At 52.9% G+C, this 19,823-nt stretch overlaps 8 protein-coding genes and 1 non-coding gene across 9 annotated transcripts; 5 read left to right on the forward strand and 4 right to left on the reverse strand.

Moving 5' to 3' along the window:
* Positions 1-221: 221 nt before the first annotated feature.
* On the forward strand, positions 222-1,412 carry QC761_204640 (uncharacterized protein; the record flags this gene model as incomplete). Its single annotated transcript, XM_062876187.1, has 1 exon — positions 222-1,412. The coding sequence occupies one exon, from the start codon at positions 222-224 to the stop codon at positions 1,410-1,412; it is 1,191 nt and encodes a 396-aa protein (XP_062734762.1).
* A 217-nt stretch (positions 1,413-1,629) lies between these two features.
* On the reverse strand, positions 1,630-4,227 carry TTR1 (Glutaredoxin). Its single transcript, XM_062876188.1, has 2 exons — positions 2,081-4,227; positions 1,630-1,992 (listed from the first exon to the last, which is right to left on the reverse strand). The coding sequence occupies exons 1-2, from the start codon at positions 2,181-2,183 to the stop codon at positions 1,718-1,720; spliced, it is 378 nt and encodes a 125-aa protein (XP_062734763.1). The 5' UTR covers positions 2,184-4,227; the 3' UTR covers positions 1,630-1,717.
* Positions 4,228-4,511: 284 nt separating this feature from the next.
* On the forward strand, positions 4,512-5,603 carry QC761_204660 (uncharacterized protein; the record flags this gene model as incomplete). The annotated part of the gene is made up of 1 exon (XM_062876189.1): positions 4,512-5,603. The coding sequence occupies one exon, from the start codon at positions 4,512-4,514 to the stop codon at positions 5,601-5,603; it is 1,092 nt and encodes a 363-aa protein (XP_062734764.1).
* Positions 5,604-6,108: 505 nt separating this feature from the next.
* Positions 6,109-8,041, forward strand: RPL16A (60S ribosomal protein L16A). Its single transcript, XM_062876190.1, has 5 exons — positions 6,109-6,525; positions 6,744-6,879; positions 7,053-7,106; positions 7,162-7,420; positions 7,489-8,041. The coding sequence occupies exons 1-5, from the start codon at positions 6,505-6,507 to the stop codon at positions 7,625-7,627; spliced, it is 609 nt and encodes a 202-aa protein (XP_062734765.1). The 5' UTR covers positions 6,109-6,504; the 3' UTR covers positions 7,628-8,041.
* Positions 8,042-9,189: 1,148 nt separating this feature from the next.
* QC761_204680 (uncharacterized protein) lies at positions 9,190-11,401 on the reverse strand. The gene is made up of 2 exons (XM_062876191.1): positions 10,790-11,401; positions 9,190-10,734 (listed from the first exon to the last, which is right to left on the reverse strand). Exons 1-2 carry the CDS (start codon positions 10,887-10,889, stop codon positions 9,422-9,424), a joined length of 1,413 nt encoding a protein of 470 aa, XP_062734766.1. The 5' UTR covers positions 10,890-11,401; the 3' UTR covers positions 9,190-9,421.
* Positions 11,402-11,539: 138 nt separating this feature from the next.
* QC761_0036150 lies at positions 11,540-11,648 on the forward strand. The gene has a single exon. It is a non-coding gene; the product is annotated as a tRNA-Met (tRNA).
* Positions 11,649-12,040: 392 nt separating this feature from the next.
* RPT2 (ATPase of 26S proteasome regulatory subunit 4) lies at positions 12,041-14,084 on the reverse strand (the record flags this gene model as incomplete). The annotated part of the gene is made up of 4 exons (XM_062876192.1): positions 12,041-12,676; positions 12,728-13,540; positions 13,605-13,664; positions 13,803-14,084. The coding sequence occupies 4 exons, from the start codon at positions 14,082-14,084 to the stop codon at positions 12,170-12,172; spliced, it is 1,662 nt and encodes a 553-aa protein (XP_062734767.1). The 3' UTR covers positions 12,041-12,169.
* A 4-nt stretch (positions 14,085-14,088) lies between these two features.
* ubc1 (Ubiquitin-conjugating enzyme E2 1) lies at positions 14,089-17,001 on the forward strand. Its single transcript, XM_062876193.1, has 3 exons — positions 14,089-15,053; positions 15,224-15,498; positions 15,572-17,001. The coding sequence occupies exons 1-3, from the start codon at positions 14,799-14,801 to the stop codon at positions 15,744-15,746; spliced, it is 705 nt and encodes a 234-aa protein (XP_062734768.1). The 5' UTR covers positions 14,089-14,798; the 3' UTR covers positions 15,747-17,001.
* On the reverse strand, positions 16,127-18,275 carry LSC1 (ligase of succinyl-coa). The gene is made up of 6 exons (XM_062876194.1): positions 17,758-18,275; positions 17,545-17,573; positions 17,324-17,450; positions 17,163-17,251; positions 16,211-17,091; positions 16,127-16,154 (listed from the first exon to the last, which is right to left on the reverse strand). The coding sequence occupies exons 1-5, from the start codon at positions 17,919-17,921 to the stop codon at positions 16,502-16,504; spliced, it is 999 nt and encodes a 332-aa protein (XP_062734769.1). The 5' UTR covers positions 17,922-18,275; the 3' UTR covers positions 16,127-16,154; positions 16,211-16,501.
* Between the last annotated feature and the right edge of the window lie 1,548 nt (positions 18,276-19,823).

A 19,823-nucleotide genomic window follows, 5' to 3' on the forward strand; every position in this document is an offset into this window, starting at 1 on the left:
AGACGCCATGGTTCGGCAGACGACCCACTTTGATGACGGACCCCAGGCACCATGATGTCAAATTGACCCCGGGGACGAACGCCAAGCTCCAAACTCCGAATTGACATCCATCTCCCACAAGGAACATCGAACGGACGACCAGCCGACGAACGACTGCACGCAGGGGAGATCACCACAACAACAATACGGCTGCAACTGTAACAGCATCATATACACACACAATGCTCCGGCAGCCCCTCCTCCGGCAGGCAGCCCGCACCGTAGCCCGGCCCTCCTCCACCAACCCCTCCCTCAGACCTCACATCCAGCGCCGAACCCTCCTCTCCAAGCGCTCCTTCCGCCAAACCGGCACCCGCGCCGTCGAGAACCTCAACCTTCGCAACATCGCCCAGTCCTCAGCTGATTACCACCGCAACAAGCAAATCTTCCTCTCCTGCGGTATCGTCGCCGGCATCGTCTCCTTCATCTACGTCTCCTACCGCATTGTCCTCGAGATCAAGAAAAACCCAATACAAGCCGACGCCGACCCATCCAACCCCCTCTCCGACCCCAACGCCCCCAACAGGAAAATAATCGTCCACGATGAAAACAGGAATGAAATCGTGCCCACAGGCCACACCGTCGTCCCTAGCTTTCCGCGGACAATCTCGTTGCCTTCTTTTACCGGACCGTTAGATGCTACTGAGCCTGTTCAACCTGGGACAATCACCACCGCTGCTGCCCCAGAGACGGAGTATACCCTTGTTGGTCTGGGAACCAGAACAGTCACCTTCATCGGGATTTCCGTCTACGTGGTAGGCTTTTACATCGCAACCGCAGACATTGCAGCTTTGCAATCCGCCCTTGTCAAAAAGGTCAACCCTATTGCTACCACCCTCGTCCCTGGAGAGCGGGATCAGTTGAGGAATGAACTCCTCGACCCAGCCGAAGGCGCCAAGTTATGGGATGAGCTCTTGTCTCACAACATTCCCGCCCGTACCGCCTTCCGCGTCATCCCCGTTCGCGACACTGACTTCCACCACTTGCGGGATGGGTTCGTCAACGCCATCAAGACTCGCGGACCAGAATTATCCGGGAAGGGGGTGGATGATGAGGCGTTTGGGGAGGCGATGAAGCAGTTTAGGGCTGTGTTCAACAGAGGCAAGGTACCAAAGGCCAAGGAGTTGATTTTGGCCAGAGATGACAAGGGCCATCTCAGTATCGCCTTTGATGGGGGCAAGAAGTCTGGTGGCAGGCAGTTGATTGGGGTTGTGCCGGATGAGAGGGTTTCGAGGGCGTTGTGGTTGAACTATCTGGCTGGTAAGCAGGTTGCTAGTGAGCCGGCGAGGAAGAGTATTGTTGAGGGTATCATGGAGTTTGTAGAAAGGCCGGTGGGGACAGTTGCTAGTATGGTCGTGCCGCTCGCTAGGTGAAAATCTTTGGTTCAGGTGAGGAAATGGATCTTCTGCCTTTCGCTAGGTAAGACACCGGAGTGGGTTGGCAAAAGATGTTTGAACAAAATCAGGCGCGAACTATATTGATAATAGCCAATGTTTACAGAGATTTCAAAAAATGACAACCAACATGACATCCCATTTTCCAAGCATTGTTATGTTAAGTGCAACGCAAAAAAGAAAGCGTGCTTCGCTTGCTAATATCCCATAATCTTGAATGTTGGTTGAGCCTTTGACCGTGGGTATCCCATCTCTTCCCTTCTGATTCCTCACTCTTTCTCCATTTAGAGAGCACCAGCCTCCTTCAACAACTCCTCAAGCTTCTTGCCGTCCTTGCCCTTGCTGGCCACGGCCTCGAGATCGCTGTTGCCACCAATGTGCTGCTTGTTGATGAAAATGTTTGGCACCGTCCTCTGGCCGGTGATCTTGGCGAGCGCGGCCTGGATGTCATCGCCGTCGTCCTCCTGGTTGAGCTCGATGGCCTTGTACTTGGCGTCGTAGGAGTCGAGGAGGCGCTTGGTGTTGTTGCAGTAGGGGCAGTAGGACTTGCTAAAGACCACTATTTTTTTGCGCGCAATACATCCATGGTTAACAATCTATTATCAACGGCAAGGGTTAGGGGCGCATATAGAGGGGCAACTACGTACTGACAGCATTGTCATCGATCAACTGCTGGGCTTTCTTCTGGGCGGCGTCCATGGTTGCTGGTGAGGTTGCTGAGGAGAAGAATCGGCGAAAGAAGAAGGACATGGAAAGACAAAGTGCGGGGAACTCTCGAGTTGAGAAGAGGTCTTGGAAACGGAGAGAGGGGGGGGGTTGGTGGGTTTTTTAAAAGGCTGAAATGGGATATGCAAACAAGAGAGGCAGCTGTTTTGGAATGGAGGGGACGAACGGTACAAAAAAAGCGGTTGCGACAATGGATTGTAGACTCGCAAACTACTACAGAGTAGGGACTGTAGAATCTCCACATACTACCCCGGGATATTAGATGGCGGGATGATGGAGCGGATCGGACGGATTTGTCAACCTTCCTTGTCTTGAAACTGCTCGGACATTCTGTAGTATGGGGTTGATTATTCAGGATATGAACCTTATGCTATTACAGCAAATATGCTACGGATCCTAGATAAGAAGTATTTGGAATTGCTGATGGGTTTTGCGTAGAGGCTTTCTTTGGTCGACAAGTCTCGCAATTTGAGATCCGTGCTTCCGCTTGGGATTGCGACGAGGGCAGCCCCGATTTCCAATGACGCAAGTGATCTGTGCGTAAGCGATAAGATAAGCCTGTTGAGATCAACCCCACCTTGGGATCTCTCAACGTCAACGATAAAATGGGCACATGAGGACATGTGAAACATCAAGCTGAGAAGTGCCTGCTTGGTTCTGGGAATAGATTCGTTATGGAATTTCTCCGAGCAGCAGCCTGATCACAGCGGGGACGGTAACAAATATCTCAGTCCTCCCCTCGTGGTATTACTCACACAAAAGCGGATACACACCACTGAGGCTCTGCTCTGTCCGACACACACCGGGCTAGAAGCCATCATGCGTCGTTCACAGCCTACTTTGCCCACTTCACTTGTTACGCTGACATGAGCCAAGAGCTACTAGTAAGACCGCAGCCTATGTAGCCAGTCGTGTCCACGAGTTGAGGCTATTCACGACGTCTGTTTCTCTTACCAAGTGGAACGACGCTGGTGGACTTGGCCTGCATGACCTCACTTTGTTTCTGAGGCATGGTTGTGATTGCCTAATCGATTGCGCCGTTGCGGGAGGCGCAAGCAACCCCACGGGGGGGCAAAACCATCTGGTTGAGCCAACGCAAGTAATATCACGAATGATCGCTGCCGCTGGATATCGTGGTGGACTTTGAACCAGTCGGCAGCCCACAGCGGCTGAGCGGATCAACGATGCCGGCGATCTCCATGAGGCCGTAACTACCTTGAGTGACTAGGATAATCGTCGTCCCCGTGTTGAAGCCGGGACACAAGCCCTCGTGATGATGTGCCCATCCCGTCATTCACCTCCACGATGGAGTCGTCGGGCACCGATGGAGATCGGTTCTGCCGGTTTTGTTGTGAGGCCATCAATGGTTCCAAGGGTTCGCCTTGTGTTTGGGTGTCGACGGCAGCTTGCAGCGGTTGCCTGCGTCGATTCGGTGAATTTCCAGCAGAAACCGCATGTTGTTGGGAGTGGGAGTTCATGACCGATGAACAACACAATGAATGAATTGTTCCCTGACAAGACAGAGTCCCTACGAGCAAATGGCAAGCCCACAGTGGCGCGGAAAGTGGGGTCCAGTGTTCTCGGAGGCGGGGTCAGACCGCCGGGTTCTCCAGAAAATTGGAACAGCGAGCAAGCGAACTCCTGCCTGGGACCCTTGCAGCCTCGAAATGACCCATCCCATCAGACCCCCGACCAAGGGTTCAAAGCATCGGACGACAGAGAGAACAACACACCTTGTCCCTTTCCATCCGTGATCATCGTGAGAAACGTCCAATTCTGCCAAATCTGGAAGTTTAAAAATTGCCGTGCAAGGACAACGCAACTCTTGTGCCATCCCTTCCAAAGGCGACCATCTCCAGCTGCCCAGCCTCGGTCGCACTCATTGGCCCTGCAATCTTTTCGGCCCCGATTGATGCGTTCTCTTGCTGGAACACATCCATTCGAAGCCATCGTCAAACTCCGCGAAGCCCGTCCCTTAGCGTCGTTCCCTCTACTGGTATAACTGACCACGGTCCACCCTCTCGTTCCTGTTTCCTCTTCTTCCCAGCAGGTCGACGGCACATTGTCGTAGGACCACCCTCAGTCGTCAACGTGGCTACCGGTCAAGGAGTATTGGCATCCTCGGGTGCCTTCGCAACCAATCTTGCCAATAATATCACGGCAGTCCTGCAGAAGCTTCCGCCCTCTCTGCAAGCATACCTGGACACCACGGTCGACCACTTGTCAGGTGCCACCGACTTCCTCCAATCAAGCACGGGTCTTTCTCCGACCACCCTCTACACCGCAATCGCTACGGTTGTTCTCCTCGGCGCCATTCCAGCCGTTGCAGCGGGCAACAAGAAGAACGGCATCATGCGTCGCTACGGTTTCTCCAGTCGCCCAAGCCTCTCTCCTTTTAGCTCCAGCCTCGGCCATGGCGGCGTCCCCAACGTCACCGACGAAGACTTCAGCTACATCACCTCGCAGGATCTTCAGGACCAAGGCGTAGACGTCCCTAGCCGTTCCTATGCCCCTCCATCACAGTACTACGACGTCTACTCCTCCTCTGCCCCGTCCCAGGCTTACTTGCGTAACAAGCCTGAAGACGATGTTATGCTGGTCAAGTACCAGGGCATCACCTACCCGGAGCACTTTCCCGCCTACTGCATCGGCGACGGAAAATTGCTTGTCAGCGATGTGCGGGAGCGTGTGCGGATGATCATGGACCTCACAGACCGCCAGGCAAAGCGTGTCAAGCTCTACTACAAGGGACGCCGGCTGAGAGATGCCGACGCTCCTGTAAGGGAATATGGTGTCAAGAACAACAGCGAGGTCCTTATGGTCTTGGATGATTCAGGTCAGGCAAGCAGCGAGGACAGCAATGAGGAGTTGGTTGTTGTCGGCCGCAACAAGTACGAAGGCCAGGTGATCAGGAATGGGCGCGAGAAGAGTCACCGATATGCCCCTTCCTCGCCGAGGACAAGCCGGAGGGATGGCTTCGGGGGACGCAGCCCTCGGGAGACCACATCATCTTTCGGCAGCTTCGATATTCCGGCCGATGATGGCAGAGGCTACAGACGGGCCAAGTCCAGGGTTCGGACTCAGTCTCCCTCGGGATCGGCCCTGTCCACTGCCAGCGCCCCCAACCTTCCTTCTATTTCACCTCCCCCTATGGGCAAGCCTGGTGGTCCTATTCAGCGACTTAACAACCTCGCCCTTCACTTTGAAACGACACTTCTTCCCTTGTGCATCGACTTTATGGCACGGCCACCCCCGGACGCCGGGGAAAGAGAAAAGGAGCACAGGAAGATTTCAGAGACGATTATGCAGCAGGTGATTCTCAAGCTCGACGAGGTCGATACCTCGACAGAAGATGGAGCCAGAGCTAGAAGAAAGGAGTTGGTCAAGTATGTCCAGGACATCTTAAAGCTCGTTGATGATGTCAAGGCGAAGGGAAGGGTATAATATTCGGCCTCCTTCATCAAATTATAGGAGTGCCTTGACATAGTTTGAGGAATTTTCCCCGCACGTTTGGTAGCCAGGATACTGGCTTTTTAGTTTATTTTTTTACTGGTTTTAATGGGTTAGCATCGTCCTTTCATATTCACTCAGCATCGGACGTGCGGTAGCGGAAACATTGATACGCCAGGCCTTGTATTCAGGAGGAATAAGGCCATGGATTTTGGAAGCGTCTGATATTACCGTGGTCATATGGGCTACACAACAAGAAGGGAATTTGCTTCTCATCTTTTGCCATCGAAAGGGGGATCTTGTCTTGGGAAATGCCATGGTTGGCATCATGGATCGCGGGCATGAGCGACCTCAACAGAAGAAGTACGAGAGTACTACAGAAACAAACTTGAAAAACCAGTCAAATAAAAATATGATTTCTTCTCGTTTACATGTGCAAATCCGCCTTCATTACGATGTCCCACTGCATGCATTGAGTAGATCTGTGTACCTCGAGTATAGCTTACTCCTGGTGAAATGCCGTTATCGGTTATCGTTGTTTGCCTAGAGAGCAAGCTGCTGGACAGCTGGTGGAGCCTGTCACGGCACAGGAACCTTGATAGGTGGGCCCCCACTCAAGCTCTGCCCGGTAGGTCTAACCCTACCTTTGGCCTGAGGCCACAACTCCCACTCGCTTGCGGCGTCCCCACCCATCCCACTTTCGGCCTAGCGCATCTGGCTGGCCTTCACTGGCACACGGCCAATTTTCATCACACACAAAAAAGTCGTAGACCGACCATCAACCATCGCGCAGGGTAAGGAACAGCCAGACTACGCAGCATTTTGATCGGCTGGAGTTTGACTGATCAAGTCTTTTTCTTTAGTTTCCTTCCTTTCCCCAGTCACTTGCGGAAAGATGTCGTCCTTCGAGTCTGTGGTATGTGTTGCCTCTCCTCTCCATCTCGGCAGTTTGAATGCAATGCAATCGGAAGTCGAGCACGCACGACGAAACCGCCAATCTCTCAGCCACCGCCCAGCACACTGCGACGCACAATCTCGAAACCCCAACGCGAGCGAAATCAGCACCAGGACGAAGCAATTGCGAGGAGGTACAACCGAGAGAGGAGCGATGGTGGCTAATTCTGGTTTCAACAGGTCGTGATCGATGGCAAGGGCCATCTGCTTGGTCGTCTTGCCAGCATCGTCGCCAAGCAGCTCCTCAACGGCCAGCAGATCGTTGTTGTCCGCTGCGAGGCTCTCAACATCTCTGGCGAGTTCTTCCGCGCCAAGCGTACGTCACACCCTTCTTCTTCATCGATATGGCACGGGAATTCGCGACGGGCGGAGCAGTTGGATGATTGGAATTGCGCGTTGGAGGAGGGGCGCCGGGGGGGAGAACTGCTGCCGGACCGAAGGATGGAGGACAACATCAAGACGAACCAGTTGACTGACATTTGGAAACAGTCAAGTACCATGCCTACCTTCGCAAGATGACCCGGTACAACCCTACCCGCGGTGGTGAGTTGAACTCCTCTCGAACGATCGATGTCCGACCAAGTCTGACAATGTCTAGGCCCCTTCCACTTCCGCGCTCCCTCCCGCATCTTCTACAAGGCCGTCCGTGGCATGATTCCCCACAAGACCGCCCGCGGTGCCGCTGCCCTTGAGCGCCTCAAGGTCTTCGAGGGTGTTCCCCCTCCCTATGACAAGAAGAAGAAGATGGTCGTTCCCCAGGCCCTCCGTGTCCTCAGACTCCAGCCTGGCCGCAAGTACTGCACCGTTGGCCGTCTCAGCCACGAGGTTGGCTGGAAGTACCAGGACGTTGTTGCCAGGTGGGTGAAATTCCGGCGAATAGCCAGAAGTGACCGAGGATCGCAAAGACTGACTTTACTTTCTCCAGACTCGAGGAGAGACGCAAGGCGAAGGGCGCTGCCTACTACGAGCGCAAGAAGCTCGCCGCCAGACAGCTTTCCGAGGCGAAGAAGACCGCCAAGGTCGACTCCAAGACGACGGAGGCCCTTGCTGCCTTCGGTTACTAGAGATAGTGACCAAAATGCATACCTTTGTCCTTTATGCGATTTCATCTTAGATTGGCGCGGTGGTTCGGGGCATCATCGACTTCATATGCGTGGCTGGGTGGATAGGCAATGGGCTATCTAACAACACTATGCGTCCCCAGGCTTGGGAGCTCATAAAATAACTGAGATCAACCAATGGACAATGCGGTTGCATGGATGAAAAAGAAAGCACAAAATACCCGGCTTTGGCAGTCTAGGCTTCGTCAGTGGTGCTATAGGGTGTGTGCCAACGTGCCACGCCTCATCGTTTTGACGGCCGAATCGCCAAGGCCATCCTTCCATTTTACGCTGAATGAAACGACAATAATCTGCACCGGTGCTGGCTCTTTCTTTGGAATTGTGACATATGGGACACTGGTCAGCTGGTTGTCTCAAGTGAGCTGGTCGAAAGGGCTATCTGGGGTGGGATCAAGGGCAAGCGGGTGGGAGAAGGGAAATCGTCTCGAGGACGCGGTGGTGTACAGAGCTGGTCCTTGATGGACTCGTAGGCTCTGAGGCCTCGTGTGACAGGGATGAGTCCTGTTTCTATCAACTTGCCATCAATCCATCACACGTGCGCCTATCTTTTGCTGTCTTGTCTGTGCCGAATCTGTGCTTTGTCGTATCTCCAGTGCCAGTCAGTCCTCCATATTGCCCAGACTTGCGTTCTTATCTTGTGGGGGCATGACGTAGTTGGTGGTGATATGCCACATGTTCACTCGTTGAGGCTTCCTCCATGACTGGTATGCTTGGTGACCAATGATGAGAGAGTGTATGTCTTGATCTTCATTGCTTAGGCCTGACGTCTTTCTATGAACACTATGAGTCAAGATATAAGCTCTTGTTATCATGCTTCTTGGTCGGGGATATGTCGACACGTTATGTTTCAGTTCGTCTTACTTCGCCGCCAGAAGTATCTTTCGTGCTGTTTAAACATGACAAGTAGAAAAGTTATCTCCAACGTAGAGGATTCAAAGGAAAGAGCTTGTCGATGTTGGGCTATTGATTCTGTTGCTGTGGTTCGCGAGGTGAAGAATATATCTGGGTTGTAAGAAGTTATCTTCGAGTTGAGATATGGGTAAGCTTGGTAGCTGGTGAGAAGACACTAAATGGACCGTCGCTCATATTTACGTGATACATCATCATATCTGCCTACAGAGATAGGTTAAGGTACTTTTTGACACAGTATGTGTAATGTTCGTAGAAGGATGTTGAATTCTGTGATGTGGTTTGAGGTTTGTATTACTGTATATGTCAATTTTTATAAATGTTCTGAAATTTTTGAAATACATGTTAAGTTTGAACTGTTATCATGTTTTTTCCATTCTTTAAGCAAATTCATGCTATTTTCACGGTTGTAATGCCATCTGGAACTTTATCATTAGGCCTGTTCTAGATAGTAAAATACCAAGGTGCCAAGGTGAAACATCCATGTTGGCTCATGGTTTGAAGTGGTCGGGTAGGTGGTTATGGATCATTTCAACAGGCTGAAAATCACAACTACCTTGCCTATGCGAAATACGTAGGTATGTATTGTATTTTCTCTCCAGAGGGTTTGTTGTTGTGTCTTTAGTACCTTATGTATGATGGAAATATACATTTCACAACAAATCTCAGGTGCAGGTAAATCAAGATGTTAGAATCTCATGACAACTTGACAAGTATCCCGCTAAACACAAAGTGGAATCTTGTAACCACCAGGTAGTTTTCAAATTTGCCTTTCTCTTTTTTCTCAGATACCTTTACACCTCTTTGCCGCTGATCATATTCAGTGATTCACAGCTTGCCAGCCCCCGTACTCCCACTCCTCACACTCCCCTTCTCATCCGCCATCACCACCACACTCCCGCCCGATCTCCGTCTCCTCACAAACAAAAACGCCACCAACCCCACAATTCCCAACACCACAAGCGTAACCGCCGCGCCAACAGCCCCAGCAACAGCATTCGACATGCCCCCTCTGGTGAACATCTCAGCAGCAACACCAGTATACGTCGCGCAAAACCCATCGCTGCTCCCACAAGCAGAGCACCACTCCTCCGCACTCCCAATAGCCCTCCCCTTCATCTCCCTAGTAAACTCCCCCCAAGAGAGACTCTCCCTCCCGGTCCCAAACAGCGGCCACGAATCCAACTCCCCAGCAGTCCCATTCCTAAACAAAAACCTCACCCAAAGATCCTTCTCCTCCGGGAAAGAAGTCCTCGTCTCAGGGGAATAGAGCTCAAAAGCCATCGTAGACGCATAATCAGGCAACCCATAAAAACTCTCACTTACCTCCGTCAGCCCGGCAAGTCCAAAAAACGCAAGAAACGCATCGTAGCTCCCCGCCAACAGAGAAAACTTGAGCGCGCCCTCCAAGGCAACAGTTTTGTTCAGCTGCGTCAGGATGGCAGACGATAGGGTCCGGGCATGGATCGACCGCTCAGGCTGCGAGGCATTGAAATTGTATGCAAACTCTGCGCTGTCGGCCAGGGTGCGGAGTTGGAAGAGTTGGGAGGGGGAGATGGAAAAGGAGGAGTTGTGCAGCCGGGCGACGTTGATGAGGTCGTAGATGTCGTAGGCGGAGGCGTAGCTTAGATCTTCTGGGGAGGTGATATCATACACCGATTTTAAGACGGGAAAGAGGCTTTGGTAGAATTCCCGGGTGGAGGTGAGTTTGGTGGTGAATTCGGGGCTGGATTCGAAGGATTGGCTGGCTTGGGTGACGGCTGGGCAGTTGTCGTCGCCTTTGATCCAGATTGCGTCGGGGGAGTTGGGGGGGATGCCTTGGAGGGTGATGTATTGGTAGCCGTTTAAGGGGGAGGTGGATTCGCTTCCGTTGTTGAGGGTTTGGGTTGCGATTGAGGGGTTGAGGTCGGCAAGGGGTGGGTAGAGGCCCTGGAGGAAGGCGGTGGCGGTGTTGAGGAGGATGCCTTGATTTGGAGCGGAGGCGTAGATTTGGGAGGGGACGTAGTTGAATTCGGAGATGTTGAGGATTTGGTGAGGGGAGCCGGATTCGATGTAGCGGGCGCGGTAGTCGCTGCCGATTTGAAAGTTTTGGGTGGTCCCGAGGTTGGTGAGGGTTTGGGCGCCGTAGTGTTTCGTTGTTCCTGGGGAGTGTTAGTTGACTGATAATGATATTCATGTCAGAAAGGTGGTACTTACTATCTCCGTGACGGGTGAAGACAACAACTCCATGGACCGTCTCCGCCATGGTTCTACCCGCCAACAGGCTCAGCACAGTACCAGCTGCAGCAGTGAACATCTTGACTGCGGACTAACTTTCCAGATGATAAAAGCTTAGTTGCAAAGACCAGTGTTCAGAGCTACCGCATCGATATAAAACCTCAGCGCCGACTGTAACGACGACGGGAAGTGGGGGAAGATCCGGAGATGCGATAGGAGATCCATCTTCCCCAATCCACTTGCATTAGATCCCGGTCTATCTACCATTTGAACCTATCAGCGCCATAATGACCCATCAAACCTTGGAGTTGGACCATGAAAATTAGTCACTCTCGAGTCATGGAGTCGCTACGACCTGCCCGTTTGGTTCCAATCTGGCGATCCTTCCACAAACTTGGCGGAGGTCGGCGGTTGTCGATGAAAGCTTGTATGCACTTCATTTGATGAAGAGAGACATGTTGCTCAAGTTGCAGATACAGAGTGGGCGCAGTGTTGACTTTGTGTACCTGCTTGGTATTTCTGACAGATTATGGCAAGTCAGATATTTCTGCTGCGACCTTAACAATTTGTCTTGATCGTTTTTCGAACTAACATTAAAAAGTGGATTGCAACATCGATAAAACAGATGATAACATCAATGGCAACTCTTCAAGACTCTTTGCAATTGTTTTCGACCAAAGCCGCAGACTTAACCCCTCTTTCTGACAATATCTTTCATCGAATCAAACAGGGAGCTTGGCTCAGTTGGAAGAGCGCAGGTCTCATACTTGGCAGTATGATCTGAATGTTTAACATCAGAGTTATCCTGAGGTCGTGAGTTCGAGCCTCACAGTTCCCACTATCTTTTGCCTAGAGTCTCCAATACACCCCGTACAATTTTGCGGAGCTTTGTTTCTTGGTAAGATTGTGTCTTTTTGGTGTTGTCGGGGTTAGAATTATTCCCTAGAGCTATGGAGGAGAACTGATGGTTCTGTCTCGGAGCTTGGGCGAGGAGCATGACATCAACGCGCTCTACTTGGCAGCTAAGCGATAACTCCGAGAATGAGGCTCTTATCGTGATCCTTATTATGAGCAGTGGTTCTGAAATTGTGTTCAAGGAAAACAAGTACCTTTTGGGGTAATACCCTCCCTCCCTTCTTTTGTCAAGAGACCCAACTGCTTGGAATCATAGCTTGCAAAAGATCCTGTCCTGTTAGCACTCACATCAGAGACAAGTTCACCATAGTTAGCTAGGGCCATCACTTCTGCAGAGTGAACGCTGTTTAATGACATCGCAACTAGCAAGTTATCTATGTCTCATCTTCGTTGCGCTTTAAGCCTCCCCAACCATAATTACGTCTCATCATACAAATGCGTCAACTACAAGTACAACCCCTCGGGCTCACCCTCCTGCTTCGTCCGCAACACTCTCTCGCGAGCGGCGCGGAAGTCGGCCATCTGTACCCGCATTCTGCGCTCCCGAAGAGCCATCAGACCAGCCTCTGAGCAAATAGCCTTGATGTCGGCACCTGACAGATCATCCTTCTGCGCGATAAACTCCTCAAGATCGACGTCCTCATTAAGTGACATCTTGCTAGTGTGGAGTGTAAAAATCTTGCGCTTGGTGTTCTGGTCGGGATTCTCAAAGAGGATCTTTCGGTCGATACGTCCGGGTCGGATCAGAGCGGGATCAAGAGACTCGATCTTGTTGGTGGCCATGATCACCTTGACGTCACCGCGGTCATCGAAACCATCAAGCTGGTTGAGAAGCTCCAGCATAGTTCTTTGGACTTCACGCTCACCACCTGAAGTCGAATCGTAACGCTTGGTACCGATAGCATCGATTTCATCGATGAAGACGATTGACGGGGCATTCTCGGCAGCAACCTTTTGACATGTTAGCAAGGAACCACCAATCTTGGGCAGACGAATGCTTACCTGGAACAGTTGGCGAACCAACCGGGGGCCGTCACCGAGATACTTCTGAATCAACTCGCTACCAACAATACGCAGGAAAGTGGCCGAAGTCTGGTTTGCAACCGCCTTCGCCAGTAACGTCTTTCCGGTACCGGGGGCACCGTAGAGAATGACACCCTTGGGAGGCTTGATACCCATCTCCTCGTACAGCTCCGGATGGAGCAGTGGCAACTCTACAGATTCCCGCACCTCCTGGATTTGCTGCTCCAAACCACCGATATCCGCGTACGACTCCGTAGGCGCCTTGTCGAGCTTCATGACGCTGACTATAGGATCCGCGTCATCTGTGAGAACACCGACGATGCTCACAGTCTTATGGTGAAGCAAGACACTGGCGCCGGGCTCCAATAGATCCTTGTCAACAAAACTCATGATGCTTACATAATACTCTGGTCCAGTCGTGCTGCTGACAATGGCGTGGTCGTCGTCAATCATCTCTTCAAGGGTTCCGACTCCCATTGGGCTACCACGCATGTCGTCAACACGGCCACGTTCATCGGCATTGCGATCCGCAGCCTCGGCTTCCGAGGCAGCTGGAGCTGCATTGTCCTTGGCGGCTTTCGCCTTGCGCAAGCGCTCTTGGTTCTCGACATATTCCTCCTCGAGCAACAGATGGTCGTGAACACGCTGCATGCGCAACAGCCTGAGCTTGCATCGACTGGTCGGGTAGACGGGCGGTAACTTGGCGGCGGCACTGGCACCGCCGGCTCTCTTCTTCTTGCGACCGATGCGGGTGGTAGGTCTCGGGGGAGGTTCGTGCTTGTGCTTCTCCTTCTGTTACAATAGCATCGTCAGCAACGTCAGAGTCGATGACGACGGATGATTGTCAGTAGCAAACCTTCTTGTCCTTGTCATCCTTGCCATCGTGGCCACCTCCCATACCCGACTGGTTTTGACCCTACGGAAAGTTAGCAAATAGTCGAGCGACTCGAGCTTTGGTAATCGATAAACCGACCATTGTGACGGTGGGACCTCAGGCCGCCGGAGCTGTGAATGTGAAGTGGTTGAGGTGTGTCTAGGGTGGCCAGCTGCTAACTGGTATCGACGGTTTCGAAGTCTGCGACGATGACGGTGTAAATGTGCCGGGCTGCGAGTGGTGTCGCTGATTCCCGTTGCTGCTTGCTTTGTGATGCTGGAGTTGAAGCTGGAAGCTGGCAGCTGTGTTGGGAATCGCCTTGCAGGCCAGGCCACCAGGCGGCAGAGCGACGCGACATCTGGGTCCCGCCCTCTGCACGAGCCAACTACGCAGCCTGCAATTTTGACCAATGGCAGGCAGCCCTGGGACCTGAGTGCACAGACCCCAGTTATGAGCCAACATGCAGGAGGGGGCATGGATTGATGATGGCAAACAACGGAGCCCCGGAAACACTGGCATTCCATTCTCATTGAACACCAAGAGTACGGCGCCAACCAGAAGCTTCTGTGTAGCATACGGAGAACCTGGAAAAGTTCCAGCCTTTGACAGAGAGGTGGCTCAAAGGCCTTCCATGAATCCATAACCGTCTCCTGTGTTTCCCAAGAAAGCCCACATCTCTGCAGCCCGACTTGTTTACGTAGTGTGCTGCATGCAATATATGCAGGCCGGTGTATCACTCCTGCCTCCCCATCCGCCTCGTCTCGAACATCAGCGCTGTTCACCTTTTTGCGAAGTCCGGTCTCCTGTCTCCGCTTCCGCCATACCTGCTCTCAGATAGACCAAACGTTGGGTGATCCACGATCAGAGCCACGAAGCCGGAGGTCACTACCACCTCCTTAGTTTCCAGGGTCCTTGCGCTTGTTGCTACTGTTACCCCTCCAAAGTTGGGTTTCTGACTTCGTTGGCCCCTCCCAACCTTTTTGCTCCCAGACGACAACACATGCCAACTCTTCCGAGAGTCTCCGCCAAAACCTTCGACCCGCTGTGAAAACTGAAAGTTCCTAGTCACCTCTACCAACTTGCACTTTTAAACAACACTCTCGTCGGTCTCTTCATCGCACACGAACACCCCTTGCTAGAAACAACCCAGCTTCTACCCACTTCACACAACGACCCATGGCCTCAACACGAGAGCGCCGAATCTCCAAGGAGCTCAGCGACCTCCAAAATGACCCCAACTCCGGCGTCAGCGCCCAACCGGTCGACAACAGCCTCCTTCACCTCAAGGGCATCTTCCCTGGACCCCCCGACACCCCCTACGCCGGCGGCACCTTTCAGGTCGACATCTTGATACCCGAAAACTACCCCTTCAAATCCCCAGTCATGAAGTTTGACACCAAAATCTGGCACCCAAACGTCAGCAGTGTGACGGTACGTTAGACCAAACCTGACCAAAATAGTGGCGGCGGTGGTGGTGGTGGTGTAAGATATCGGCAAAATGGAACAATACCCCCCGAAACAGCAGCACCACCACCACCACCACCAAATAACCACCCCTCAGGAGAGAAAGAAAACTGTCTGCTAACCAAACCTCCAAACAGGGTGCCATCTGCCTCGACACCCTCGGCACAGGCTGGTCCCCAGTCGGCACCATCAAAATGGCCCTCATCTCCCTCCGCATGCTCCTCGAATCCCCCAACCCAAAGGACCCGCAAGACGCCGAGGTGGCCAAGATGATGCTCGAGCAACCCGAGGCGTTTGCCCAAAAGGCGCACGAGTGGGCAGTCAAGTACGCCGGCGCGCCGAGGAGGGACACGCCTGTGCACAACTACCAAAAGGTTGCTCCGCCCCCGCCGAGGGCGGACGATCCGGCGAGGTATGGCCCTTTCTATCCGCAAATACCAGTCAAAAAAGTTTTAGGCTGACATGATTTTGTCTTGGTGGAACAGGTACCAAGGCTACAACAAAGACCTCATCGACCGCTTCGTCCACATGGGCTTTGACCTTGACGCCGTGGTCGAGGCGTTCAACTATGTTGGTATTGATCGCAACGGGGGCGAGGACTACGTGTTGGAGGAGGCTTACATGGGGGATATCACTGCGCGGTTACTCGGTGAGCAGTGAGGGGTCATCGTAGTGGTTTCAACCAACCTGGGCGGGGCAACGACAGCAAGTGTAATCAGGAGGGAGGGGATGTCTGTGGTAGTCCTTTACGTTTGCATTGGGGAACGGAGTTTTATGGCTATGGGCAGATTTAATTGGGGGTGGTGTTTGTGACTTCGATGTCTTAACGGGGAGTACTGGCTTTCTTTTCTTTCCTTGACAATTAGAGCCCGGCTCTGGATCGGGGCTTTGGTGCTGTATTTATGGTCCTGTTTTCACAAGTGGAGAGTATAACTAATATCTCTGCGTTTTTCATCATTGTGAGCGTTGGTTTCTATATACATGTCTTACGCATTCTTCTGTATCAACAGGTTGTTGTGTTTAGGCACATACAGTCAGGTCTTTCATGATTCGGTCACAACATATGACCTAAATTATTTTTAAGCAGCTTTACAAAAACAGGAAACCTTGCCATGCACACATACACGACAGATTAGGTATGACCCCCAAGCCCGCCGTTAACCCCCCGCCACCGCCAGTCTATAAAGATTCAAGGATATGATAAAATGCATCAAGGGGCAACAGCGGCTGTATCACACACGCAGTATCTCTTCGTCCGAAGTGTCCCGGCGCCCAAAAGTTAATCCTCTCTAGTAAACCCCCCGCCCTGATGTACTGAACCGCACCCGCTTGCTGTTAAACAAAAGTAGAAAAAACATGTACAGTGAGTGGCTAGCAAGAAACTAGCATGGCATTTCACCTATGACTTCGTTCTTTTAAAGGAGGTCACGTCTGACGAACTCGTCACGGAGGGCCTTGCCCAAGCTGGCGGGCGAGCGCTCGACAACAACACCGGCAGCCTCGAGGGCCTTGATCTTGGAGTTGGCATCACCCTTACCACCGGCGACGATGGCACCGGCGTGACCCATGCGGCGGCCGGGGGGAGCAGAGATACCGGCAATGAAAGAGACAACGGGCTTGCCGCCGTTGACGGTGTTGTACTGCTTGAGGAAGTCGGCAGCCTCCTCCTCGGCGGAACCACCAATCTCACCGATCATGATGATACCATCAGTCTCGCCGTCCTCGAGGAAGACCTTGAGGCAGTCGATGAAGTTGGTGCCGCTGAAGGGGTCACCACCGATACCGACGACGAGGGACTGACCGAGACCAGCCTGGGTGGTCTGGTTGACGGCCTCGTAGGTGAGGGTACCGGATCTGCTGACGATACCGATGCGGCCGCGCTTGTGAATGAAACCAGGCATGATGCCGATCTTGCACTGACCGGGAGCAATGATACCGGGGCAGTTGGGGCCCACCAGGCGGGTCTTGTTCTGCGACTTGAGGATTGAGGTGATGCGAACCATGTCTGTGGGAGAATCCCCATGTCAAAAAAGTTGCTCTTCCAGATTTCTGGGGTTGTTCCAGGGAACCACTAACCATGCTGGGGGATCCCTTCCGTAATGCACACAACGAGGGGAATCTCGGCGGCAACGGCCTCCTCGATACCAGCGGCAGCGAGTGGGGGTCTATGATTGCCGGCAACTTTGTTAGCGCCATAATGGGGTCGCTGGGGGGTATGGCATTCGGGAATTGCTTACGGCACGAAGATGGCGGTAGCGGTCGCGCCAGTCTCCTTCACAGCGTCGCTGACATTGGCAAAGACGGGCAGGCCAAGATGCTCCTGTCCAGCCTTCTTGGGGTTTGTGCCACCAACAACCTTGGTTCCTACAACAGGGCGGGATATGCGTCAGAATCGGGTGTTTTCGTTGCTTCGGCTCCACCTGTCAGGCATCGTTGCCCATGGGGAAGATGGGTTTACCATAGTCAATCGCCTGCTGCGCGTGGAAACTGTTGGCAAACAAACGACGTCAGCACAATGAGTTCATGGCAACCTTGAGAAGGAGACCTCCAAGTTTGGAGGGGAATGAGTTGAGTGGTCTTCCGCTTAATCCCCGCTTAGGCGCATCGCAAAGCGGTCTGCGATACAGCGGGCGGCGGGACTGTTTCTCAGCATGTTGGAAAAACAACTTACGTTCCCTGCTTGCCAGTGAAACCCTGGAAGAGGACCTTGGTGTCGCTGTTGATGCGCAGGTTGTTGATGGTGCTGGCGTAGGGGCTAGCGTTCGAGCTGTAGCTGCGCTGGGCGAGCTGGCGCAAGAGGTTGCCGGCGGGCTTTGATTGTCTGAAGGCCTGCATTTTGTTTGATGTGTGTGTGTACTGCAGACAGGAATATAGAGGAGGAAAGTCGCAGTAATAGCGGCGGGAAGGGGGAGACGGGGGAAGGTCAATGGGAAATATCAACGGTAAATGTCGTCGGTATCTTTCAGTTCACGAGGTCGAGTGCACCGTCATTTCTCCAACAGCCTACCATGTCCAAAAATGTCTCCCGCTCTTGGCAGCTTCAGGGAACCAACCGCATCCCCATCTTTGACAGCATGGATCCACACCGCCCCCATTGGCCGGCAATCTAGGTCCCTGCTGCGACGGTGGTAGTGTTTTTCCGATGTCCGGGTACACCTTGCGGCACGCTCGCCCTACACATTGGGCCGATTCAAAGCGGCTGAGATTAGGTTCACACCCTTCGGCTAGGGGAGGGGTGCAATCAAGCAAATTCTTATCGCTTTCAACTTGCCCCGCCAACGAATATTGAAGCTCTGACAGACCAACCACGAAATCGAAGAGGAGGCCGAGAGACGATTTATTGCGCCGACGACTATTACGAACAGACAACTAGCCCCTGAGGCCAGATTGGAGGGGGAAAAGTATCTAAAATGGCTACAGCAACTATTACCACCACCATCCGCAAGAAGGATGCGAACCTTCCACCAGAAAACGAGCGCTATCTGCGGTGTTGCGCAGATGTCGCCAACGCCCTGATCGAGGACCACGAGGCATCCAGAGATCCCAGCAAGCCCCGGAAGGATATCAATCTCAACAGCCTGCGCTCCAAGTTCGCAAAGAAGCACAAGCTCAACAATGTCCCACCACTTACGGCCATTATCGCCGCCGTCCCCGAACACTACAAGAAATACATTCTCCCCAGGTTGATCGCAAAGCCCATCCGAACATCGTCAGGTATCGCCGTAGTGGCGGTTATGTGCAAGCCTCACAGATGTCCACACATTGCCTACACAGGAAATATTTGCGTCTACTGCCCCGGCGGCCCAGATTCTGATTTCGAGTACAGCACACAGTCCTACACCGGATATGAACCAACCTCTATGCGCGCCATCCGGGCTCGATACGACCCATTCGAGCAGGCCCGCGGCCGTGTTGACCAGCTCAAGGCTCTGGGCCACTCTGTTGACAAGGTGGAGTATATCATCATGGGCGGTACCTTTATGTCGCTTCCCGAATCCTACCGCAACGAGTTTATCTCCCAGCTTCACAATGCCCTTTCCGGATATGGTACGCCCGACGTCGACGAAGCCGTCCGCGCCGGCGAGCAAAGTAGTATCAAGTGCGTCGGCATCACAATCGAAACCAGACCAGATTACTGTCTCGCCAGTCACCTAACAGACATGCTCCGCTACGGCTGCACCCGTCTCGAAATCGGCGTGCAGTCCCTCTACGAAGACGTTGCCCGTGACACAAACAGAGGTCACACTGTTGCCGCCGTCGCAGAAACATTCTGCCTTTCCAAGGACGCCGGATTCAAGGTCGTTTCCCACATGATGCCTGATCTTCCCAACGTGGGGATGGAGCGCGACCTGGACCAGTTCAAGGAATACTTTGAGAACCCTGATTTCCGAACTGACGGTCTGAAGATTTATCCTACCCTCGTCATCCGTGGGACAGGTCTCTACGAGCTATGGAGAACGGGGAGATACAAGGGCTACACGCCCAACGGCCTCATCGACCTCGTTGCTCGCATCCTGGCTCTTGTACCGCCATGGACGCGTATCTACCGTGTCCAGAGAGATATCCCAATGCCCCTCGTCACATCCGGTGTCGAGAACGGCAACCTCAGAGAACTCGCCCTGGCTCGCATGAAGGACTTTGGCACCTCTTGCCGTGACGTCCGCACCCGCGAAGTGGGTGTCAACGAAGTGAAAAACAAGATCAGACCAAACCAGATCGAGCTCGTGAGGAGAGATT

This window comes from Podospora bellae-mahoneyi, chromosome 2 (assembly GCF_035222275.1).
Source record: "Podospora bellae-mahoneyi strain CBS 112042 chromosome 2, whole genome shotgun sequence".
NCBI classification, from domain to species: Eukaryota; Fungi; Ascomycota; class Sordariomycetes; order Sordariales; family Podosporaceae; genus Podospora; species Podospora bellae-mahoneyi.